Below are 27,773 nucleotides of genomic sequence, written 5' to 3' on the forward strand. Positions count from 1 at the left end.
TTTTTTTTGGCCCTCCTCTTCTGTCTTTCATTCGCCTGCTTCGATTCGGCTCTCAACAACACCCGGCAAAAGTACGTCGATACTTTCAACTCGGACATGTGAAGAGAAAAGTTTATAATTCGAGAGACCAACAGTGAACGAAGCGGGGAAAGCACCAAAAAGTGGAAGAGTTTGAACGTCTCTTTTAACGCTTGACTTCCCTTAGCGGTTTTTTCTTCCTTATTATTATTACGGGGATTTAAGAAAACTATGCTGACCGACTGGATTATGGATTATGAAGAACGATCACAATTGTACACATTGCCTTGAGTAACTGCGAGATTACACCCCTTTTCATGCACCTTTCCTAAATCCATCTCATCTCATCTCATCTACTCACATCCTTGTTTCGCACTACTGCTGAAAGTAAGTACCGTAATACGCAGTTATGCCCATTCCTGCATCGCTCTTTGTAGTTGAACTGCCCTTTTATTCAATGTATTTTTAAACATTCTTATTCTTTTGGGGTTTAACCTAATGTTTGGTTTTGGCTATAACGCCTCTTGAAGTCGGTTGTTTGATGTATACGGCCTAGACTGGGAACGGCGCAATCGAAGTACACACACTAAAATTTCGTAGCGCGTGATGTTGAGTATGCACTGTAGTGATTACATCAAGACTACGAACAAAAATCCGTCGTAACTTGTATATCCGACGCTGTTTGTGGAACAATACGTCGAAAAACTTAAGTAGCGGGTTTCATATTTGAAAGCTGCTCGGATAATGCATTGTGAGTCAGAGCAACATTCATTGAGGGTTGGTTTTTAACGTCACATACGTTAGATCGTTGTTTGCAGACTATTAAGAGCCAATCTTGTTGTTAGACACGAATGCTTTCACGCCAAGGGACGTCGTCTGTTCACAAACAGGTATTAATGTATGCAAACCGTTATAATGGAAGGCTAACTGAGCACTCCTCATCAACGTATCAACTTGTGATTGTCGTCTCGTGTTGCACTAGAGCCTCGAGGGCTTTCAAGTGGACTCTCATGCCTATGTATGACGTCATGGCGTACGTGGAGTATAAGGATAAGAATAAGTGCCCGGGTTTCACAGTCCCAAGCTAAAAATGCATGTTTGAGCCGAAAGCAACTTGCACGGACATACCTTAAAATATGTCAGTGCCTTTGTTTTGTCTCAAGAAGCACACAAGTAATGTTTTTTTTTCTTCCTAAGACACGTTTATAAAAGCTACTTAAATGTTCTAATCTTTGAAACCAGCCTAAGGTGTTCCAATATGTTAGTAGTTTTACTGTAAATCTTTTTTTTTAAACAGTTATGCCCTACTCATTTTAAACGCAAAAGAACAAACTATATCCTTTGATATGCTTTAAAGGTGCAGTGTGTAATATTTATGAGAATCTCGGCAGAAATGCAATATAATATAATATACATTTTTACATTTGCATTTAGCAGACGCTTTTATCCAAAGCGACTTACAACTCGGGAGTACAGGAAGCGATCCGTCAAGAAGAGGCAAAGAAACACAAAAAGTGCCCTAAATACCAAGATTTGTACAAAAACCAGAAAAGGGAAGAAGAAAAGAGAAGTAGAAGGGAGAATTTTTTTTTTAATGTAAGATTAAGTGCTCATGGAAGAGATGAGTTTTTTTACCTGTCATAAAAATGTACCACGTCTTTAAAATATACACAACTATGTTTTCAGTAGGGGTGACCCCGTATAGTCGAAGATTCGATGCATCGATATGCGGATTTGTGCAAACATGAAACTAAACCTCCAGTAGGTGGCAGCAGGTGACGGTCTTAATGAGTGAGTCACTGAGTCGTTCATTCAAACGATGAATCGGTCACACTTGTTGCGATGAGTAAAGGGGGTCGCACACCGGACGCGGAGCTCCGCGGCGCTCGGCGGCGCGCCACGCAGCGTCTCAGGTATCGCACACCGGACGCGCACATTTTAAAAGGCTACGTTTATTATACATTTCCCCAAAATATGTTTAAACTTTATTCAAGCTGTTGAACTCAGAATGTAAAACAAATGTGTCTTGTAGCAAAGGTTGAAATCAGTATACCTTAACGATAATATACTTTTAATATAAAGCCTTGAAATGGCGCTCTGTGGCGCGGCAGGATTTAGAACAACTTCCTGAGTCGCCGCGGACAGGCGCCGAATGCCGCCACCGGTGTGCGTACACTCATTGAAAACAATGTGTTCGAATTTTAAAGACGTGGTGCGCCGCCGAGCTCCGCGTCCGGTGTGCGACCCCCTTAAGACGTGTTACGGGTCTGCTGTGAACGATTTTCACTGCTGAAATAGAACAAAAACACTAAATATTGCATCTAAAATGTAAGTGACTAAGTGAATGTTAATTAGTTGTTTATGGAACTGTCATATGAAATCAGTGCCATTTTCAGTAGTGATGGTATTCAGGAAAATGCTCTAGTGTTGTGATTTTTCCTCGAGAGGCTGCACGAGCGTCAACAGCGCGACCTTATTATCGTCAGTTCATTAAATATTATCCACTATCGATCGCCACTTACACTAAATTAATGCACAAACATTCTTGCATTTTGGTGATTCGCTAGTTATTTTTTGTTTTAATCCGGCACTTGTCCGTCAGTCAAGTAAAATTCTCTTTCACTTGTCCCTTCAAAACACCCACATGTCCCGGACAAGCGTTAATGTCGAGCCCTGCTTTGTATTCATCGTATAGATCTTTGTGGTGCCGTTTTAAGTGGTCAGACAAATTGGTGGTGTTTTCTTGTTTTGTGGCCACAAGACACTCCATGCAAAGTACCTCTTTTTGTTCAACATCCTCCTTTATGTAGCTGAAATAGTCCCAAAAAGATGATTTCTGGTACAAACCTTATTTTTTTCCTCTTCGAATCCTCTTCATCGCAGTGAATGTTTGGCTGTGAGCGGTGAGCAGCGGCAGAGCGAACTAATCACTGTGCAGGCATGAGGAACGTGCATGTCACTCCAGCAACAAACTCGAGTTTACTGTGTGCTACCGTTCTCTTAATACACCATGGGCTACTACCCTTCACATCGCATGTTCGGTGATGTGACTATCGCACACATCGTGATGTCGATGTTAAAACAGAATATCGTTCAGCCCTAGTACACAGCATATGGCGGCATTCGGTGCCTGTCCGCGGCGAATCAGGAAGTAAAAAATGTTTTAAAATCCTCCTGTGCCACAGAGCCCCATTTTAAGGTTTTATAATACATTTATATTTCCCTCATCGTGTAGCTCTTCTGACAGAAGTCGATTCAAAATTGAGCTTGCAAGAATATAATGAGCGCGTCAGGTTTGAGATACCTGAGATGCGGTGCTGAGCTGTGCATCCGGTGTGTGACCCCTTTTAGGCACAATCGGCTTAAGAACGTGCATGCAAACAAACTCAAAATGTTCTTTTCCTCTCTAGGCCGGTATTCTTTTAGGTTTATTTATCAAATGTTCTTTTATATATTTGTGTGATGTTCTGAATTTCGATCGCAGCTTAGTTACCAGGCAGTTTTGGTCACTTTATTAAAAGTTGTTGCTGTGTGCAGTGTGTAAAGGAAAATAAAAATAGTTTTACCCTCCTGCTGACTAGTGTCGTGCCCCTCCCAACCCGTCCATTCACACACACAGATGATTCGACTATTGGTCGACCATAGAAAGAATCGACAATTCTTATTTGAATGTGTAAATCCTTAGTTGGGGACACCTCTAGTTTTCAGTGAACTGTTATGTTTTTATAATCTTAGAATGACCCATTTCTCACCGCGGGTCCCCTTGAAGTACACCAAATTCAAAAATAATTTCACATTTCTACTACATTAAAGCAGCACTAGGTAACTTTTGCTCTCGGGGTCCCCCTACAGTTGGGAAAAACATTGTCCTCTTCTACTGTTGTAAACTCTCATCCTACATTAGGGGATGCGCGTGTGCATTTGTTGAAGTGACAACCAATATATCCCTGAACTAGTGATGCGTGGGTCGTCTCATAACCCGCGGACCCCGTATGTCTATTTAATGGTCGCGGGTTGTAAAAATATATACAGTGGTGCGGGGCGGGCCAAATAATTTCATTAAAGCGGGACCGCGGGTTGGAAAAAAAGCTGACCCGCGCATCAATAACAGTTACCCTGAACACTGTTCACATGCAGGTGTTCTTTTTGCGTCGCGAGTGAAATGTCTTCATTCCAGGTACAGTGGCATATGTTTCAGCATGTCATATGAATATAATTTAATGGGTTTTATTTTTTTTCAAACGCCAAAAGATTGCGACGCTCACGTTTAACAAGCCAGCGTCATTATAGTAGCCTAGTCTATTGGTTACCGTTTTACAGAATCTATAATACTTCAGATCAATGTTTCAGTGGTAGGTAATAACAGTGGTGTAAAGTAACGAATTACATATACTCTCGTTACTGTAATTGAGTAATTTTTCTCAGGAATTGTACTTTTTCAAGTAGTTTTAGTTAAAACAGTGTACTTTTACTTGAGTACATTTTAAGTGATGTATCGGTACTTTCACTGCGCTATTTTCCCTAAATCTGTCATCACTACATTATGTTTATTTATTTTTCCTGTCAACGTGATTGGCTAAGACGAATAATCAGTCCTGTGTCTCCATGCGTCACGTGCGGGACTCCCGTCAAATCAACCATAGCGGCCAGTGTGAGAGTGAGAGGCACGTATGCTTTATGAAAGGGGGTAAGTGCTGGCTACTGTATGATGACTGACATCGTCAAATCGCCTTAAACAATCACTACAAATGGACCGCAGAATATTACATTTTCTAATACATGCATAAATGGTACGTATTCTGTTATCGGGGCACAAGCTCGCGGTGTCATCTGTTGGAAACACTTCTCATTTAGCTTGATTGTTTGCCAGGCTTCAAAGTGCATTAGGCATTAACCGATCATCACCGCTAGATCTTTGTCCCTTACATCGAGTTTACATGTAACACAACACGTCATTTACATGTGAACGCATTAACCTGCTTTCTGTCGGCATATTGAAGTGCATCTTTTAATGTAATCTGTTCTCACATGGCGATTTAAAATTGTAGGCCATGTATATAGCAAATAACTTTTATAAAACATCGTATTTATATCTAAATCATGTTTATTATAAACTGCAAGCAAAAGTAATCAGTGGTGAAAACTGTGAGTTACTCGATTCTGATTTCTATTCTTTTACAGAGAAAACGTCCATTGAAATTAAAGCAGTACAACGAATGCGTCTTGAAAAGAAAAAACTTTTCTTTGAAAAGAGATTTTTTTAAATCAATTTTTTACGTAAAAGTGTTAATGTACAATGCTTTGCAACCGTTTTTAATTAACCACAAGAAAACCTCTACAGAATGGTTATCATAAATGTTACCAGATTATGGGTTGATTTCTTAAATATTAAATGGCTGTTTTTTTTAGTGCTAACAGTTAAAAAAATAAAAATAGATATTGAAATATATTTTGGTGATATCATGTTTTTTGTTCTTACAGAGAATCGTCCATAAAAGAGTAAGCTACATTTTTAATTAGCAGGGTATAAGGTGGACTAGCATTCATAGCATAATACTCACTACTTTTGAGTACTTTTAAAACGGCTACTTTGAGTAGTATTTAGGACAGATACTTTTACTCTACTTAAGTTACATTTTTTGGCAAGTAACAGTACTTCTACTTGAGTATGCTTTTTCAGTTCTCTTTCCACCACTGGGTAATAACCATAGCAAGCATGACAGCCAAGTCAGCATCAGTCGGACATGCCTCCTTCAGCTTACACCAACGAGAGAACGCTGCTTTAATCCGATCACTTTTTCGTTTCCTTTTATTGCTTTCCTCCAACAAAACCTTTGCTTTCTAATTTTTCTGTGCTGCTTCGTACATGACTATACATCCGACAAACAAATGATAGTTGGGCTCGTACTTCTGAATTTAAGGAAGTGGTGGTGGAAGTGACGTATATGCCGTAAAGAAGTCAAATTTTGTAGTTCTTTTTGTTCTCAGGTTACTACCCGAAACCCGAAGTTTAAAAATACGATTAAAAACGATACAGACCCCGTCAAGCTATGGTAGACGTGTCATTCAACCTATTGTAAGTCGATGTATCATCACTAATATCTTGAAAATATATTATGAAGGTTGAAAAGTTACCTAGTGCTGTTTTAATGACCCAGTTTAAATACAGATTCATCTTCCCAGCGCTGTAGTACCCCTTTAACTAAAAGATTCATTCATGTCATCTAGGGCTGTAACGATACACCAAACCCACGATTCGGTTCGTATCACGATTTTTGACCCACGGTACGATACAAACCTCGATATGGGGGGGACAAAACAGTTTTATTCTGTACAGTATTCTGTAGCCTATTTTGCCGTCAATACCATATATCTGTATGGTCAATAGGCTGCTGCCGACGTTTTCTTTGCGGTACCAATAGGCAATATATATTTAACATGAAGTATAGGGCCTCCTGTACATCAATACCAACAGAAGCGCCGCGTCAGACACGCTTCTGGTGTGCAAAGAAAGAGAAAACGCCACGCAGCCGCCCCGCGGATGACACGCAACAGAAACGCCACGCTCACACCACGTTGCCAGCCGGTTGGGGAAGCTTCTTGAAACACTTACGGCAAATTGTGTGGGTCTTGTCAACTACACGATTGCCATCCTAGTTCTCCACCGGGTAGCTGAAATGTTGCCATAATGCTGACTTAAAAGTTGGACCTGGACAGGAAGGATAATTCTGGGAGTTGGAAGGGGTGTGTCGCGATTCTGCCTTCTCACATCGCGATACAGGTTCGTGGACCTGCGTATTGCGATTTCGATTTCATATCGCATATCGTTACAGCCCTAATGTCATCCTGATATCACGCCCATGTCTCAAAATCCAATCAAAAACTGATGCATAGAACCAATCCCTCCCATACTTTTTTTTCCTTCTTTTCCCATAATTCACTACAGACGGATGTACGTCACAATACAGAATAAAAGATCTTACTTCCCCTACATGGCGAATTTAAGCATCAAAGGTGTTTTTTCACACACAAAACAGCTAAGGTGATTTATCTTTTTTTCCTCCAGGTTGTCAAAAACATGAGTCATGAATTCATTCACAAACAAAAACACAACTAGAGCTCTCCAGCTGCTTTTAATAGTTAGGCTATTTGCTAACCAAACAATTCTTCAAAGCTTTTGAATGTAAACAAAAGCTGTCTTTTCCAGACTTTTCCCTGTTCAAAGTTCAGTTTTCTTATTTAATGCTTGGCAATTAAGTCCTTTGAGAGTCATTTTGCAATTTCAAACTCACCAAAGTTTGCAAAAATGTCCATTAGTAGCTGTGGTGATTTCTACCTAACAATGCTTTGGATTGTCGCTCAACAAAAAAGGATGTTATTGAATAGGTAAGCTTCAGAATTATGAAGGAAGGATGCTGATATATTCAAGCCGTGCTCAGATAACATCCTAACAGCCTGTATTATCGCTGTGCTTTTAGCTCTTCACTCGCACAGAATGGCGCAGCAAGGGAGCGAATCTGTCTCATTCTCAAGCCTGGCCGGCTCCAAGCAGTACTCATTACCACAGGTGACAGTGCAGCTTTTCAGCCGCTGCCAGCCAATGACAGTGGCCATGATGTCATGCTGACCTCTCAGAATGACTCCATTGAAACAGAGCAGGCTTTAGTACAGCTGCCGGCCCATCCGCTCAAACCGTGTCACTGACAGCATGAAGATAAGGAGGGGCTTTCATTGAAGAGTCCACATTTTTTCTTGGACCCGTGTGAATGGTTCACCAATCTGTACCAGGGATGTGTTTATGTCTCTCTCAGGAGAGCTCATCTTTTAAAGAAAGTTTACTTTCTTTGTGGATGACAAGATAGCTCATCGGTGCAGTTAAGCTCGTATTTAGTTTCTGAATGATTAATGTGGATAATCAGTATTGAGGCTGGGTGACCTGAGTGTTTACCAAGGGAATGGCAGCTTTGAAACTGTATTAAGTCCTCTTAATGTGTTACTTTAGTGTTCTGTGACGGTTTATTGACGGTGTATTGTGTAAATATTGTATTTTAAACACGTGCTATGTTTAAACACTAGTGAGCTGCCTGCATAGACTGTAATTTAAGACATTATAGGTGTGCTCCTGATCCTAAAGACTGTTTCAGGCAACAAACGTAAGACTGGTTCACACTTAACGATTTTGGCAACGATTGGGTCGTCTGAGTCAAATTTTATGACTCCTACCTGATTACTTTTATCGCTGTAAAAATGAAAGGATCCTAGAGGATCCTTTTGGGCTTCTTAATTTTTCCACGTTCCAACTTTTTCAACTGCTCAAGTCACTCGCACATGCACTGTTGTAACTTATTCGTTTGCATTATATAAAGCCTTAAAGTTCTGCATAATTTAGGGCATGAGTGGTTTGCTAGTTTAGTTTACTTTGAGTGGCAGGTTGATAGCCATTTATCCGCTGTCCCTAAGTCATCACATCGCCTCACCTCAGCCGCATCCCGCCTCTATGTCCATTTCCTGCAACGGCCAGCTCGTCTCTACTTTACGCTTCAGAACGGCTCTTTGGAATCCTATGGGGGAAAACACAGACACTACGTCCACATTTTTTTACAGTCTATGGTGTGTTCACACTTGTAGTTCAGTTTGTTTGGTCCGGACCATGCCCAGGGGTGGTTTGTTTAGACGGCCGCGCTCAATCGCACATGGTACAAGGCAACCGCGCCCAGCGTGAGTAACACCCTTAGTGTTCAGGCCATTTTTTTAAATCAACGAACCTAGAGATACCATACCTGTTTTGAGAGGGAACTTATCGAAGATCCAAAACAGAGATGTGTGCTGGGATAAATGCTCTTATTGTATCCGAGTAGCCTGCATATGGTGGTATTTTGACCAGCTGAGAACTCGAGAAGAGCTTATAAGGAGTCAAAACAGCGACCGGAATCCCTCCATCACACACACAAACTCAGATCTGCTGTGAGAAGACGCGGTTCTGATTCTACCCTTTTTAGGGTTTTATCTTCCTGTTCTTGGATAATTTGAAAGTGGAGCAATCTTTTCAGCTTTCTGGGCTTTTCTAGTGGTCCGCACTAGGGCTTGAATGGCAGCCTTCACACAGGCTTTGTTCACACTTGGCATGTTTGGTTCGATTAAAATCGTGATGCGATTGCTCTGTTAGTGCGGTTTATTTGAATAAGTGAACGCTACCATCTAAACTCTGGTGCGCACCAAACAAGCGGACTGAGACAGCTGAAAAGATTAGACCACTTCCAGACTTACTCTGGTGCAGTTCGAATGATATATGAATGCAACACGGACCAAAGACTAACCAAAACCAGGAAGATGAGACCCTAAAAAGGACAGAATCGGACATAGTCGAGAAGTTGCCCATCGCAGTTCAGTACAGGTGTCAGAACCGCGTCTCCTTGCAGCAGATCAAACAAACAAAGCAATAATTATTCAAACGTACCACACTAACAGAGCAATCTCACCAGGGTATGTTTTAATAGAACCAAACATGCCAAGTGTGAACACACCCTCATATGAGGGCCTACAGGAACTGAATTAAAAATATATATTTATTTAATTTTATTGTACTCAGGTTATCATTAAACTTATAATAAATAAACTGTAAAAACTGAATTTTACTTGTTTATAGCATATTTTAGATACAGTGTAATATATGCACTTGCATGAACTTAACAATGCCAAATATCAATGAATACATAAAGTATAATACATAAGCAACATAAATAATCAACTATTTATATACAATAGGCTATACAAGATAAGACATGTCAGCAAAATGCATGGGACCACAAATATGTTCCATGTAAAAAAATATGTATAAAAAGAATAACAGGTCAATCAAATGTTTTTTGTATACTCCACTTTAAAACATTAGTTTTAATCCTCTTTTGTTAAGTCTGACGTCACCTTTTCCGGTTCAAAAGCTCTATCAGCTGCCATAAACAAACAAACAATGCTAATGTACACTCACAGTGCTACTGTAATACTACTGAAAAATCATAGTTCTAACTTTTATCTCTATATCGAAATCTCAGATGATCAGACACTTATTGCACTTTTATTAATCATTAAAATATTGAAGTCTGGGATGCCGTGAGACTTTTAAGCTTATCTTAAATGTTTGAATCAAGATGTGACATGAATCGTGTGCTCATAAAGTGCTCTGCATTCTCACTAGAAACTAGTAGAGGCTTGGACCCGGAAACCATATTCCTTACGTCACAACATAAGCGGATTACATCATAACCTCATACATTACATCGTTACACTGTTGACATTGAACAATGGAGCTTTTTGCCCACGCAATATCACTGAAGCTCCGTAGCAACCTAAAATGCAATCAATACATAAAATATTCACAAGGAAGGGGACATTTTGATGGGATGTGAAAGGCAATTATGGTAACCCGTACTCGGATTTGTCCTCTTTTTTCATCCAAGTTAGTGCACACACATTAGGAAAAGTGAACACCAACACACTACAAACCGTGGACACACGCAGATCCCGAGAGCACATCCCCAAAGTCAGAAAAAGTAAAAAGATGCCGCAGCTTCGTTTTCTGCCTGGCATCTCTTTTCTTTTTTTCTTGTAGATGGTCCTGGCACTTGATTTTCAGCTCTACAAGAGGTTTTCATTCCTGTTGAAACTTGTATTTCAGCATACTATGCCAAGATCCCTGTGAAGTTTAACATTTATTGTTAGTAATGTAATTAACGTCATAGATGTGAAAATAAAAACCATTTCCTCATCCTTGTGACATTTCAAACCTGTTTGACTTTCTATCTGTGGAACCCAAAAGCAGATCTCGGGGATAATGCAACCCCAGTCACCGTTTGCTTCGACTGCCTCATGAAACGCAAGCAGAAACATGTCTTTTTGTAAATCATTCTTGAATCCATTCTTGCGTAAACTTGTCTCGTTCAATTCAATACATCAATGTATGTAAAAAAAAAAAGAAGTATTCTGTTCATATGAGTCCACAACTTGAATTATATGTTCTGAAACTGATTTTTATATATATATATTTGATTCATCATTGATAATCTTACCCACAGACAGAAATGTCTTGTATTCAAATTGGTCACATGATTAAGGCTGGCATAAAAAAGGTATCAAGTATTATTGACGGCAAACGTTTTAAGTGGATTTTAAAGTTAAATAGCTTCTATCCTCATTCAATTTTGATGAATGGGGAAGAGCCACTTAAAGTTTAATTTACTTCTGAGACTTTACACATTACAGCATCATATCTAGCATTATCAGTTAGACAAGTCACTGAACTTAAATTCACAGTAGTTAGGCAAATACACACACATTTACACAAACAATACAATTTAACTCAGATAATGCCATAGAAATAAAGTTACTTACATGTGGTGCTGGTACTGTATTTCAATGTAGCCTCTGAAATGTTCACATTATTTCAGACATAGAATGGTTGCTCTGGGGAAACAAAAGAACAAAGCTGATTATATCCATGCACAACATAAAAAGATAACATTTAGTGATCAGAAAAGGGCTTTACAAATGTATTTGAGGAAATGAGGGCACCTGTAGTAAAGAAACAAAACCCGATCAAACTATATGAACCGCAAAGATACTGCATATCTAAAACATAAACAGCAATGACAACAGGTGCTGAATGACAAAATAGAAAGACTAAGTCAATGTTAATTCTGTAGCATAACGTTCATTAGATTCGGTTAAATCATTCATATGCAATAGTACTGTGCTATAAACAAGTAGTAAACACTGTAAAATATTGTATAATAAATTATGTGTATATATACGTACATGTGTGTATGTGTTCAAAAGTATAATTTGATTTATTATTAATATTCATAATAATAATAATAATAATAATAATACACAATAATAATAATAACAATTGTAAATGTACAAGTCTGTACATCTTATTGAGAACTGGCCTTTACAAAAGAGATCTTACTGGAACTGCTTTTTTACTGATCTTACAATAACCCTTTTTTGGAATTTGAGTTCCTCGATTTTCCCTCAAAGCACTTTGATGTCTCATGGTAATGAACAGGTGACTCCAGAACTTCAGACCTGAAAACAAAGTGTTTAAAGGATCCCATAACTGCTAAGACTTCCAATAGTTCCACCAGTAATCCTGTTATAAAAAGAGAAAGAGTTTTGAGGCGTTTTGAATTTCCTTGAGTTCCCGAAGATATTTAAAGCACCTCTTGTTTTTACATCTCTGATTTGTGTGTGCGAGTGATCAGTGTGTGTGTCTCCCAGAAGCCCCACGAAATCACCTTTAATAATAATCTTTCGAAATGTCTGAATATGTGGTATTTGTGTCTTCTTCTGCATCAAGATGTTGTTCGGGCTGAGCGAGTGGTTCTGGAACGAGAGGCTGTGGTTTCCAGAAGGCCTCGGCTGGGCCAACCTGGAGGATCATGACGGTGTCACCTACTCCAAGGCAGCTGACCTCTGGGTGACCCTGCCCATCGCCCTCGCCTTCCTTATCATACGACAGGTCTTTGAGAGGTTAGCATAAAGCGTACTGTACATATTAGTGTCTTTATGTGCCAAACACTGTCAATATTGTATTTGCAACAAATGGTTTATGCAGTGGGCTTTTTTATCAGCAGTGCACCTTTTATTCATCATTAAAGAATCCTGAAACACTGATTCCACAAAAATATTACTTATAATATGACATAAATATTGAACTATTTTCAATATCGATAAATAATAAATGTTTCGTGAGCAGCAAATCAGAATATTAGAATGATTTCTGAAGGATCAAGTAATGGCTGCTAAAAATTCAGCTTTTAAAAATGTATTAAAGTACTGTAAAACTGTTAATTGGAATACTTTACAACAGGGCTATTCAAATCTTACCCTGGAGGGCCAATGCGGTGCAGAGTTTAGCTCCAACCCTGATCAAACACACCCACCTGTGATTTTCTAATGATCTTGAAGACATTGATTAGCAAGTTCAGGTGTGTTTGATTAGGGTTGGAGCTAAACTCTGCACCGCATTGGCCCTCCAGGGTAAGATTTGAATAGCCCTGCTTTACAATATTACTATTTTTTCTGTAGTTGTTCAAATAAGGTGAGCATATGAGACTTTTTTTAAAGATATTTCCAAACCTTTGAATGGTAGTGTTAGACTGGGTAAACCCAGCCTGATCTGCCGGTGATTTGATTTCGCCCTCCAACTCAGTCTGGAAACCTGTACATTCATTTCTACTGCTTCTGTTACACTTTTGCGGAAACCAATCACAGACTGGCTTATCACCCTGGCATGCTATTGGCGGGTTTAACACGATGACAGATAGAGAAATGATGGGTTGTTGCCCATTGATCTCTTGTGGTCTGATTGGTTGAATGACTATACAATTGTATACAGAGTCATTCAAATAATGCTCGTTGATCACGCCTCTTGTGCAGTAGAAAATACAGAGCAGACTCCCCAGAACAATGTTCAGTCTTAAGTTTGGTCTGGTGATTTTGGTGTCTGGCAAGAAAAATGGTAGTGTAATATGCTGTGAATTAAACTTCCTGCTAGCAACTGTATACTGCAGCTCTGAAGTAGGATATTTGATATTTCATCATCTAAATGGAAACATTTAGTAATCAATCTGAATTATGTTTAACATGGTATGAAATGTAACATTTGAACGATCAATGTTTAAATATGGTTAACATTGATGCAGTGTTTTCAGGTTTTCCAACTCAAGTGTTGAGAGTTTAATACTGTTTCTCAACTTTAGGATGGTGGCCATTCCTCTGGCCGCAGCTATGGGCGTAAAGGAGAAAGTCCGAGTGCATGTGGCAGACGAACCTGTGCTGGAGTCATACTTCAAAATCACAAGTAAAAACCCCAAACAGGTACTATTCTACATATTCTACACTGCCCAACTCATTAGTACAGAACGCTAAGTCTTGTATGTACTGTATATACTCGTCCGCTCGTGATCGACATATCAAACAACTCATTTCACCATTAACAATTCATGTTCTCTATTACGCTACAGGGTGAAATCGAGAGTTTGGGTAAAAAAACCGGGTACCCCGAGAGACGGATCCACAGATGGTTCCGCCGACGAAGGAATCAAGAGAGACCCAACCAGCTGAAGAAGTTCAGAGAAGCCAGGTACACAGTCTGTCTAATCCCATACTTTCATAAATGGTCATAAATTGCATCATTCTGTATATTTTATTAGTCTTGCAAGAAGCAGTTGATCGCTTAATGTCATAAACATTATAAAATGATTGAGTAATCTGAGCATTGAATGGTACAATGTGCAATTACTCTACAGAATACACTATATTCACTGTACAAAAGAGAAAAAACAAAACATACATTTTCCATTAGGTGGTAGGAAGTCTCTAGCAAACTGGAGAAACGGTATGTGGTATTAATAAACGGAATACAATTTGGCTAATGTACCCATGTATAAAATAAATTCAGTGATTTACTAACTGTGGGTTGGTTGTTTAATATCTCGCCCTTGACATTTCAACATCTATTTGTCTTGTGTGTCAGAAACCCATCCAACACGTGTGATTAAAGGAATGTGCAGGGTTCAATACAAGTTCAGATTTATCCGAAGCATTTGGGATAATGTTGATTTTACCTTTTCAAAAAATGTTAAACTGTCCCTCGAAATGCATACATTTCATTTTCAAAAAATGCTGATAAAATGACCAATCTGAGCAGGAATGATCACAATCCAGAGTTTTGAGAGTACAGTTTTTAACATCATATGTGTCAACATAGGTCGAGTGTGGGATTGTTTACTACCATGTCTGCAAAGTTTTATCCATTCATGATAAATTGATATCATTTATCCATTCATGAATTCCACTGTAGCTCATCCACTTACAGCACAAATTACAATTTAGACAAGTTACAAGTTACTTACAGTTCAAATATAATTAATGTAGGTGATTTAACAAGCTTCATATTTCAAAAGTGCATGACCCAGTTTACTTGTAAGTGCACTACTGTAATTTAATCTTTTTTTCTGTGGTAATGTACATTATGCCACAAAGGCTTGTCGATAGCTTTTAACTTGTATTGAGCCTTGAAAACATCCTTTAAATTAGGTTGTTCATGCCATCTCCTACTGTCAGTCACAATATTAGGTCCTAGATGCTTTAAATATAGGCAAGGGGCTGTTTTTTGTGATGTGGGCTTGTCATAGTGCAGTTTGTATTGTGAGTGGACTCTATCAGTGTTGTTTTGGCTTGTTTTAGTACATTTTGTCGCTGTGTGTACTGTAGTAACTTCATAATGCAAAAATAATTGTAGACCATTGAATTGAATGGCTGGTGTTCTAATAATGTTTTGGAACCAATAATACAAATATTTATGTCATTTATTGATATGAAATATGCATTGCTTTGTATATTATGTTGCTGATAATGTGTTTGCTTTTGGATGTACTTTGCTGAAATGGATGTACATTTTCTTACAGTTGGAGATTTACCTTTTACCTTCTTGCTTTCATTGCTGGCCTTGCTGCACTTGTTGATGTAAGTTTTTCAAATGCTTTTCCAATTTGCTTGTGGTATATAGGAATATTGACAATGTTGGTCATTTAGAGTTTATCGGCATGAACCAAAACCTACTTTGGCCTATATTTATACGGCTGTAGTCATTATGCATCTTGGCTGGTTGGCACTTCTGCCATTTTCAAATTGCGGTTTTGTCTAGAGATAATACACATTTTTGGGTTTCAAATATATGAATGAATTTTGAGCTAGTATAGTAATTCACTCATTTATTTGGATGTGTATTTTCTCTAGACAAAACACTTACACAATTCACTGAAATATTTGAAGATTTCCCATTTTTAACCATACATTTATCCATTTAATTTCAGGCATATTGTGTACGTCTTATGTGCTAACATTACATGTATATCCTATCATATTTATATATACTGATCAGATATATCATTATGACCACCTTCCTAATATTGTGTTGGTCCTCCTTTTGCTGCCAAAACAGCCCTGACCCTTTGAGTCATGGACTCCACTAGACCCCTGAAGGTGTGCTGTGGTATCTGGAACCAAGATGGTAGCAGCAGATCCTTATAATTTTCAAGGTGGGGCCTCCATGGATTGGACTTGTTTGTTCAGCACATCCCATAGATGCCCAATTGGATTTACATCTGGGGAATTTGGAGTCCAAGTCAACACTTCAATCTCATTGCTGTGCTCCTTACCATTTTTGCTTTGTAGCAGAGCTCATTATCCTGATGAAAAAGGCCACAGCCACCAGGGAATACAGTTTCCATGAAAGGGTGTGCGTGGACTGCAACAATGCTTAGGTAGGTGTAAAAGTAACATCCACATGGATGGCAGGACCCAAGGTTCCCCAGCAGAACATTGCCCAAAGCATCACACTGCCTCCGCCGGCTTGCCTTTTTCCTATAGTGCATCCTCATGCCATGTGTTCCCCAGGTAAGCAACGCACACAAACCCGGCCATCCACGTGATGAAAATGATAATGTGATTCATCAAACCAGGCCACCTTCTTCCATTTCTCCATGGGTGCAGTTCTGATGCTCACATGTCAACTGTTGGCACTTTCGGCGGTGGACAGGGGTCAGCATGGGCACCCTGACTGGTCTGCAGTTATGCAGCCCCATGCGCAAAAACTGCTATGCACTATGTATTCTGACACCTTTTCAGAACCAGCATTTACTTCATGAGCAATTTGAGTTACAGTAGCTCGTCTATTTGATTGTACCACACATGCCAGCCTTAACTCTCCACGTGCATCAGTGAGCCTTGGCCGTCCATGAACATGTCGGCAGTTCACCACTGTTCCTTCCTTGGACCACTTTTGATAGATACTGACCACACACTACAAAAGCTGCAGTTTTGGAGATCCTCTGACCTAATTGTCATCACAATTTGGCCCTTATTAAACTTGCTCAAATCCTTACTTTTTTCAGCTTCTAACACATCAACTTTGAGGACAAAATGTTCACTTGCTGCCTAATATATCTCACCCACTAACATAAGCCGTGATGAAGAGATAATCAGCATTATTCACTTCACCTGTCACCGGTCATAATGTTATGCCTGATCGGTATATATAAACTACAGATCCAAAGTTAGGACAAACGTACTTATTCTTTATTATTGGTATTTAATACATTTTAATAAACATAAAGTGATCAAAACAATGAAATAACATGCATATGAGTTCTGTGCAGACGAAAATCAAACACTAAAAGTTGTTAGAAAAAATTTGAAAGGAAATTCATATATAGGCACAAATTACATTTGTCTATAAAACTAATTTTAAACATTGAAGCAAAAAACCTGATGAAATTAAGATCAATAAAAATTTAAATTGTGTCTACAAACATTTGCTAATCTAGGTTTTTCCCCAAAGCAAATTAAATTACTTTTACAGTATTTCATCTTTTTACTCGCCACAAAAATAGCCAAGTAAGCCAGCATGCCGTTAAAACGCCTGCCCAACCAAATGTTTTACTGGTTGTTATTGACTGGACCATTACTTCTCCATCATGTTAGTGAGTATCACTCATAACCTGATTGAGCAGCGATGTTTAACTTGTGTAATCTCAGACTTGTGACCTGCATTGCTTTTGTTAAGATGAAATGTGAGAGCTTCTTTGTCTTGACTGATATTCTCTTCTTATTGTTTGTGTTCTGCAGAAACCTTGGTTCTACGAAATGGAGGAGATGTGGGCAGGGTTTCCAATGCTAGTATGTTCACATCTTTCATTCTTCTTCCATTGATAGTAGGTTTGAAAAGCATCTTCACAACCTTGTCCTAATCTAAAGCGATCCTTCAGTGACCTTTCATGTTGTTAAGCTTACAGTATGTAAATAAGAACAAGTATTTGAGGAGGATCTGAGAACTTTGAATTTGCCATAGGAAATATGCAAACTGATGCCAGTTGACTCCACAGCTTCGGGCCATTATGACGTCTGTGATACTGAGATGTCATCTTGTAGACATAATCATGTCTTTTTTTCTCTCCAGCCGCTGCTGCCTTCTCAGTACTGGTACTACATGATCGAACTAGGGTTTTACATGTCACTCCTCTTCAGCGTAGCGTCAGACGTCAAGCGAAAAGTGAGTGTCCTGAGCATATCCAAAATCTTATTAATACAAATATCCCACCACTGAATAAAAATAAGGAAAACTGTGACTTTTTATCAAAGTGTTGTCTTTTCCCCCCTCACAATCCAGTTTATATCTCAATTGTGAGATATTAACTCACAATTTGTGAGTTATATACTACCAATTTTGAGTAGTCAGAATTGTAGTCCGTACTCATCAATTACCTTATTTTTCTATACCTATTTTTTATAAAACCATAGCATTAGTTTTGAAAGATTGATCACTATTATGTATTTCCACAAGATGTCTGTCAGTTGTTATTTTATCTTCCGTGTTTGTGTATGCATGTGAGGACAGTTAATATTTTACTTGTGCACCTCTGGAAAATCTCTTATCTTTTAGACCTTAAAAACATAAATTTAGATTTTTGTCTCTAGCACAAAGAATGCTAGCCAAGCCGCAACCGGAAAATAATAGCAGGATTATTTTTATCAGCAGTTCTACTACATCATTTGCATAATGTTTTACAATTACCCCTATGGAAAAAAACATACCTAAGCTGGTTTGCTGGTCTTGGCTATTCTGTTTGCAGGTTTATTTTGGCGCTTTTCCACTTGAAGACTAGCTGAAGACAAGCTTGGCAAATTAGGAGAGCATCTTAAAGCCTCTAAGATCAGCAAACCAACTTGGGCTACTTTAAAAAGCAGTGATTATTGGAGTCTCAGAACAGTATGATCGCACATCAGGTTATCTTTTTAAAGCTGTTCATGTGGTACATCTCATGTTTAGTGCTATTCATTATACTTCTAGCCAACTGGGCGAATAAAGCTTCATAACAGCTGAATGAAGATTATGCTAAATAGAATGTACCGTGATCAATACGCATCACTGTACATCCTTTCTAAACTTTGAAGAAACATTTTAGGATCTAATGGCACATTCACACAAAACCTATTTACATTTGGATTGTATGTTAAATCATGCTTCCTCTTACATGAAAAAAGTCACATGCCTGAGGTAATAAAATGCAAGAGATCGAATGTCACCTGGTGATGTTTTCACAAACTGAATTTTAATAGGTTATCTATTTGACATGATTGTTCGATTAATCAGTCACCTAGTCTATGGGGCTCATCCTGAACCTTGACTCTAAAGATTTGGCAATATCATACTAATCATATCACTCAACAGATTATGTGGAATCCAAATTCAGTGCCTTAAATTTATAGGAAAAGAGAAGGAATATGCAAAAGCTACTTTACAGATGCAGTTTAGCAAAAGAATAATCTAACAATGATGCACTATGTTCAAGGTTGTACGTGTTTTGTTGGTTTGTGAGGAAATGCAATGATTTGGTGAGAGTATTATAATACCATGATATTTTGCAATATGCACTATCGTTCAGAAGGCCAGCAGTTTTTTTTTAAATTAATACTTTTAGTCAGAAGGGACTATTTTAATGTACAAAATGTCACATGCTACAATATTTTTTCTTTAAAATAAATGCTGTTATTTTGAACTTTCTGTTAATCAAATCAACTAGTTTTAACATTTAAAATAAGAAATGTTTTTTTTGAGCACCAAGTCATTAAATCTGATTATGAAATAAATGTTTTTCTCTAATACACATTAGCCAAGATTTATGGCACCCTTTTAATCGATTCTTTTTGCAACCTCATTTTGCCAAGATAACAGCTCTGAGTCTTTTTCTATAACACCCGATGAGCTTGGAGAATATCTGACAAGACATCAGAGACCATTCCTCCATACAGAATTTGTCCAGATCCGTTAAATTCATGTCAAATTCAAGTCCATGTTGAAACACTTTCCTCTTCAGTTTTCGGTAGGGTTCAGGTAAGGGGACTGGGATGTCAGAACCTTCATTTTGTGCTGAGTGACTCATTTTTCTGTTGATTTTGATGTTTGTTTTGGATCAGTCCTGATAGAAGATCCAGCCACGGTCATTATAAGATTTCTAGCAGAGGCTTTCAAGGTTGTTGTTTTTCTTTCTTGCCAAACAGCTCTTTAAAAAAATTGTAATTCATCTGACAATAGAACCAGGTCCTGTTTAAAGTTCCAGTAGTCTGAGAACTGAATATGTTCTTACAGCCACTTTCTATGTTTTGAAACTCAACAGTCTTCTGCGTTTCTCAAAAGCATCATAAGCCTAAGTAGAACAATTGCCACCAATGGTCTCTATGATCAACTCACAATGCTTTTGAGAAACCCAGCCCGGAACTATATTCTTTGGTTTTACCCATTGTGATGATTAAGGGAATTTGGCCTTTGTTTTACCTTATATTGTAAAACAGGAAGTCATGGCTGGATAATGTCATGTTCCTAGTGCTGGTTTGCTAACAAAGGGAAATATGCTTCAGAAATTTAGATATATTTTACTGCTAAGAATTTGTAGGGGGTACCAATACCAACTGTTTTTATATTTCATTCATTCATTCATTCATTCATTCATTCATTCATTCATTCATTCATTCATTCATTCATTCATTCATTCATTCATAAAAAGGAGAAAAATGTGTCATATATATATATAATTTATTTATTTATTATATATTTTAGTTATTTAGTTATTATATATTTTTAATGAATGAATAAAAGATCAAAACAATAAAGAAAGCAGATTTATTTTTACAGCCACCTTTTATCATATTTTCCAAAAGTGCCAGTAATTCTGACCACGACTGAATATTAAAATTGAAAACATTTATTTTAAATTGTAATACATTTTTCATTACTGTTTTATTGTAATTTTGATCAAATAAATAAGGCCTTAAAAGCACAATATGTAGGTAAAATATCCAAAAATCACTAGAACAATGTTATATATTTTGTTGACTTGTACTTACATTATCTTAAATGTTTCAAGAATGTTTAAATCCAGAGAAATAAGCAATTCTAACCAGGACCATGTTTTAGCATGCCTAATATCCATCTAGTTTAGTCTCATAGTAGCCGCCAAGCGAACGCAATGAGAAGCATTATAACAACTTTCAACACACTCAAAGAATGTATGATAAAATAGCGTTACCTTACACACGCATGAGCCGATGAAACAGAAGCGGTCATCTGCGGCATAATAAAAGCTGCGTGAAATCAAGGTGTCATCAAGCTACGACATTGTTTTCAATAAGTGACCTCTATAGGTGAAAAATTACATATTGTGACTTTCAGAAAAACCCTTACTGCAAACTTCTGGCCGGTAGTGTTCCATATTACAGATTACCATTTATATATTATTTACCTGGTACTCCAAGGAATGCCATGCCACTATGATGATGTATGTCCAAAGCCATTGTATTATTTTGTTGGTAAGATATTACCTCTCATTCTCTCTTCCTCAGGACTTTAAAGAACAAATAGTGCACCATGTTGCCACCATCCTGCTGATTAGTTTCTCTTGGGTTGTGAACTACATCAGAGCAGGAACCCTCATTATGCTGGTGCACGACGCCTCTGACTATCTCCTGGAGGTAATGGAACATCTAAAGAACATTAGTGCTGAGACTGTCTCTGGAGCTGGAAATTTGTTACACTTTAGTTCAGAAAAACAAATGTTTTTCAAGCAACATTAGAATAAATGTATTTATATCGGAATGCTTAACAGAATTCTTGAATTGTAGTGAGCTGATTTGTTCTGTTTGGATGGGACTAGTTGTCTCTGAAGAGGTTCGGTATATTGTGTTTTTCAGACATGCTTTGATTTTTAATATCTGCTTTCCCTCACAATTTCAGTGAACATCGTAGAACAAATGTTTTTTTCTGCTAACTCCCTCAGAGAAATCTAATCCCATCCAGATCTTCTGGAATTGTGGCTTCTCCTCTCGCTCTTTGCTAAATACCTAAACAAAAACTGCCTGGTACATCTTTATCGTGGTTACTCAAGTACTACTGGCATCCCATCCGATGTAACTAAATAATTAGTTAGGAGAGTAGTCTGAATGCTCAAAATTGACATTTAAAATAATGTTAGTCACCTTTAAAATAATGTTAGTCACCTTTAAAATAATTGTATCACATACAAAGGTCTCGCGACATCCAGATCCCAGTCTTTCCAGTGCATGATTTCACACTTCACAGGTATCCTATATTGATAGTTGTAAGCTAAAGTTTTCAATATTAGAAAGCATTTTTCCAATGCTATTACTGAGCTCGTTATGCTTTTAAATTCATGAAGCTCCTGTTAAAAGCCAGAAGTAATTCAGTTAATCTCCTTCAGTCTGTCATCATGGTTGTTAATGCAGGGGTGTAACACTGCCCCCGTGTGGTGCTTTTGTGCAAGAGCAAAAGCCATTTTTCTATCTCTGTCTGTCCCATAACAGTCTGCCAAGATGTTTAACTATGCCGGCTGGAGAAAAGCGTGCAACTACATATTCATCGTATTTGCTGTCAGCTTCATAATCACCAGACTCATCATCTTCCCATTTTGGTGAGTTAAATCATTTTCTATTTTGATACCAAGGTTAAATCATTAATTTCTCTTCACCCACTTTCTGTATTTGTGAAGAGTTATCAAATTAAATATCAAATGAAAGCTCTATAAATAGTATTTCGTGCTTGTCTCAAAGATTGGTGGAAATGGCAGTCTTTAATTATGCTATAAAACTCTGTGGAAATTGCCTTTTTCTCTTCACTTCTAGGTAAATGTCATATGTAAAACTCTCACTTTCTCTTTTTTCTGTGTCTCTCAGGATCATCCGTTGTACCTGGGTGTATCCAGTGACTATTTATCGTCCGTTTTTTGGGTATTACTTCTTTAATGGACTGCTGTTTGTATTGCTGTGTCTGCACATCTTCTGGGCCGTACTCATCCTGCGTATGGCCATCAAATTCTTGCCAGGCAATGTAAGTTAACCAACACAGACTGCACTGCTTTGGATACTTTGTTTTGCTGATGATACAAAAATACCCCCCCCCCCCCATGCTAAAGTTTGGGTTTTTTGGGGGGGAAGAAAGTATTTTATAACGTTACGCAAACATTTCTATTTAAAATAAAAGCTGTTCTTTTGAACTTTATATTTCTTAAAGAATTCTGAAGGGGGGAAAAACGCTGTTCCAAAAGCACAATCGCTTTCAGCATTGATGATATGAAATGTTTTTTGAGCAGCATATCAGTATGTTTTAATGATTTCTGAAAGTTAATGTTAGACTGGAAGAATGGAGAAAATTCAACTTTGCATACAATAAACTGCATTTTAAAATATATTAAAATAGAAAACTGATTTGAAATTAGATACATTTTCGAGAAAGCATTGTGTCTATTAATGTGTATAGCTACAGAACCATCTTCAGCCAGTCAGCTTGAGATCCTTTCTATCTAAAATGGAACTACTACGCATAATATTGAATGTTTTATGAGCACTAATTTATGAGTCTTGTTTTTGTTTCTTTTTTGTTTTGTTATGAAAAATAACCATATTCATCCGCAGTCACGCAGAGCCAAAGCACAACCAAAACAATATTTTTCCGGAAAATGCCACCAAAGGGCCAAAAGTTACATATTGTACCTTTTTAAATGGTTATTTGACAGTTGCTTACTAATGAACAGTTTTTACACAGGAAAAACAAAAGATGTTTAGCAGATTTAGCGGTAGCTTATCTACACTGTATGTACCCTGAAAATATGAAAGGTGATCATCACCATTCCTTGTTCTCATCCAATTGATGCTACAAAAAAAGAGCAGTTACTTTTGTCCCTTAAAAATCATGCGAAATGAAAAAAAAATATGACAGAACCTTAATTTTTGGGTGAAATATCCCTTTAAGTGGTTAGAGAGGATTTTATCCCAATTCCTCGTTATCTGACTCCATTTAATCATAATTTCAAATTTAGGTTAGAATGCCAAGTGGTTATTTGGTCATTAATATTTAATAGTTTAACCACACATTTAATTATTCTGTTTAACCCTTTGTTAATATTATACCCGTTCATAACCTGAATAATTCCAGAGCAAGTCAGAATTAATCAAAGTGTAACAATTTATTAACAGTCAGGTAAATGTATAATGCCAATTACATAATCAATTCAAAGGAAGCCTAATCCATATAACATCAAATACCCTGAAGTAAAGAATGAAATATATACCTGACTCCTGAAAATGACATAATGCTGGGTTATCTCAAGACGTCCAGCATTACAGGCTGACCTGTTTACAGTATTGAGCCCTCATCTCTTTGCAACATTCCTTTAAATACCCAGAACAAGATGCAAAAACTCTTTCAAATGGAAACATATGTTAACAATGGAAATTTGCATCAATCGAGTCCTATAGCCCTCTATTGACGAAAGACCAAATGGCTGAAAGCCACACCCACCATACTAAGGCAAGATATCTCTAAACTCTTAAAACATTGATTATCTTCTGGTTAACTTCTGTGGAGATGAGATATTTGTAACAGTCGCATTGAGATATTTCAAACGATATCAAACTCATATAATACTGTATGGTGAGGACTGGCATACAGTCGAGTAGATTTTTGGCGTATTTCAGGTGATCTCAATATGAGGGGGAGCAGGAGTTTGGGAAATGAAAGGGACGTAAATTAGTGCCATTCGAAGATGATTCACTCAGTGATGTCGTCTTGGATGGAGACGCTAATTGTATGAGGGAGTCCTTGATCCTCGATTAGACATTTTGGCGTTTGGCGTCTTAAAAGCTGAAAAAATGCATACAATTATAGAAAATCTGTCGATTGCAAGGATGTTAAAGCTTCATCACCGTTCATGTATCCTTCTACAGAATATTGTGGAGGACGAGAGGAGCGACAGAGAAGAAACGGAGTCTGATGAGGACGAGGACGACGAGACCCCAATGAAAAATGGAGCAGTACAGAACGGCCACTCTCCCCTTAACAACAACCATCACCGCAAAAACGAGTGATGCTAGCAGAGACGAGAGAGGAGGTACAACGCTCCCCGTCATGTGCACATGGACAAGACCAACAAACTAATGTCAGGGGTGTTTGATAGATTGAAAAGGCCCAGAGCAAACACACACAAACACACACACGCGCAATACATGTCGATATATCATTTTTGGAAACGAAGGAGGAACAAAATAACCTCTTACCCTTGCAAAATACTTACAACACTATTAACAACAGGCACTGTATCATTAAATAACCTTTTCTTTCATTCAGAGTCTGTTGTAGATTGTCTAATGTTAGTGAATCCAACATTCACTTGTTCTACTGGAAATATTCCCTCCAGTTTAGAATGCGTTTCGTACCTTTTTAGTACAGAGCTGTACGTCTGTTGAACTGCTGTTCATGCGTTTCTTTTCCGTTTTGGACTTTTTGGGCATCACACACACTATTATCCTCCCTTTAGTTGTCAGTAAGTTTTTGGATGATATTTTTTTTCTGGTCTACTGTCAGATTTCCCAGTATTTGTGTTCTGAAGTTGCCAGAAACTGACTGGAACTCTTTTTCTTTTTCCGTGTCTTATTTGTTCACTTGACAAAAACGGTCTCACCAAGTGACCTTCACGCGCCAGCTTTCCTTATTAAACACACGTGACCTTCATCACAGGCATGTGCATACCGAGGGTCTTCCTCGCTGATCTTTCTCCAATGCAATTGCACTAATAAACATTATCGACCCGGTCTTGCTACATTGCCACCTTATAGAGACACAAAGCCTCATGATTTGTATAGCCACGATAGCCCGTCCCAAAGTCGCTGAATCGGTATGCTGCTTTTTTTGCATTTAACGTTTGTCCAGTAACTTGTGCTTGTAATGAAGCAACACGTGTGTCTCGTATCTAATATTTGTGTTTTGGTCAGCGTGTGTCCTGTAACACATTTCTGTTAAAGACTCATTCTTAGTAATATCAGCTACACATACAAGTTATTTTAAATATCTTTTTTTGTTGTTTTTTCATTTAAGATTTTTTTTATTTAAGGTCCAGATTTTTTAGCAAGCCATTAGGCTGATAATTTATGCAGGAGGTGGAAAATTGCTTTGTATAAAAAAAACAAAAAACAAAACAAAGTACTTGGCAGCAAAACCTGTAATTGATGTTTTTGTTTTTTTCCATTAATATGATAAATTATTTCAATAATAATCAGTATTGACTGTTGGATGCACTTTGTAACTCTGTCTAATGTAAAATGCATTATAATGACTGTGTTGTCAGCAAACCTTTTGACATAACTGAATCTCTGGCTTGCATCCGTGGAATTTATTGGAACTGAATTCCATAGTTTTCAAAAAAGCAAGTTCAGTTATGGAATAATGTCCTCCAGTATGTACTGTATGCTCAGTGTCTGCTGCTTTACATGAGGTCATGTGAAACTTTAAAGGGATAGTATGCCCAAAAATTCCAATTCATCACCATGTCCTTCCAAATGTGTGTGTGGGACAACATTTGGACATCATTGATTTTAATTGCGTCATCTTGAAGAAAGTAAGTCGTACATGTTTGGAACGACATGAGGGTGAATAAATGATTGCAGAATGTTTATTTTTAGGTGAACTGTCCCTTTAAGTGGCATAGTCTAGTCAACTGCAAGGTCAGGTGTAACATCATCTTTACATCTCTTTTGATAATAATTCAAGCAAAAGTTTTACAAATTGTGGTCCAGTATTTTTTTTTTTTTTATGTATGAAAGTCAGTGTCAATACAGGTGCACTTTTGCAAGTGGAGCGGGACATCTGGATAGGCTTTAAAAAGTCATTTTAAGTTTCCAAATGTTTTCACAAGTGCCTTATTTGCAAATGTTTATTTGTCGTTTTCACATTTGCTTGTTGTCCTTGTGTTTCTTACCTCATCGCCTTTATTTTAAGCTTGACCATCCTCCTCTCTCTCACTCCTCCTCTGTTTACATCCATTCAAACTCATCTCTTCTTGCGGCCCAGTGCCAAGACCAATCCCCCACCATGTCCTGTCAACTGTGGGTCTACCACACAAACTCTTTGATCAGTCTCCCAACTGCCTGTTTTATGTTGTATTTTGTATCATCATTATTCAATGATGAAAGATAAAGATTGTTGTGGGTGACAGTTTTCTTTTGTCTGCTTGTTTTTTTAATTATTATTTTATTTTGAAATATATATGAGCCAAATAACTTGGCCTAATATGCTCTGTTAGTTTGCACCGGCCCACCGAGACATGGCCTCCACTAGACCCCTGAAGGTGTGCTGTGGTATCTGGCACCAATATGTTAGCAGCAGATCCTTCAAGTCCTGTAGTTTTAGAGGTGGAGCCGCTGTGGATCTAACTACTTGGTCCAGCACGTCCCACAGATGCTCAATTGGACTGGAGAATTGAGATCTGGGGAATTTGGAGGCCAGGACATATTGAACACATTGAACTCTTCATTATGTCTCTTTTAAACCATTCCTGAATAATGAAAGAGGCCTCTTCACCAGGGTCATGGAGGGCTGCAGTAATGTTTAGATAGGTGGCACGTGTCCAATTTGCGCCCACATGAATTGCTGGACCCAGGGTTTTCCAGCAGAATATTGCTCATGCTCAGAGCATCACACTCCCTAGACCGGCTTGTTGTCCCGTTGTGCATCCTGGTGCCATCGCTTCCCAAGGTAAATGTGCACATTTAAATTGCCGTCCACTTGATATAAAAGAAAACTGGGCTCATCTGACCAGGCGACCATCTTGCTCCACTCCAAGGTCCAG

General features: G+C 38.0%; 1 protein-coding gene across 1 annotated transcript; it reads left to right on the plus strand.

Annotated features, from left to right (window-relative positions):
• cers2a (ceramide synthase 2a) lies at nt 1-27,142 on the plus strand. The gene is made up of 11 exons (XM_067424903.1): nt 1-405; nt 12,374-12,546; nt 13,779-13,896; nt 14,043-14,161; nt 15,489-15,546; nt 17,710-17,760; nt 18,041-18,133; nt 21,481-21,609; nt 22,459-22,565; nt 22,828-22,981; nt 24,877-27,142. Exons 2-11 carry the CDS (start codon nt 12,374-12,376, stop codon nt 25,015-25,017), a joined length of 1,143 nt encoding a protein of 380 aa, XP_067281004.1. The 5' UTR covers nt 1-405; the 3' UTR covers nt 25,018-27,142.
• The last annotated feature ends 631 nt before the right edge of the window (nt 27,143-27,773 follow it).

The sequence above is a fragment of the Pseudorasbora parva genome, chromosome 19 (assembly GCF_024679245.1).
Source record: "Pseudorasbora parva isolate DD20220531a chromosome 19, ASM2467924v1, whole genome shotgun sequence".
NCBI lineage: Eukaryota > Metazoa > Chordata > Actinopteri > Cypriniformes > Gobionidae > Pseudorasbora > Pseudorasbora parva.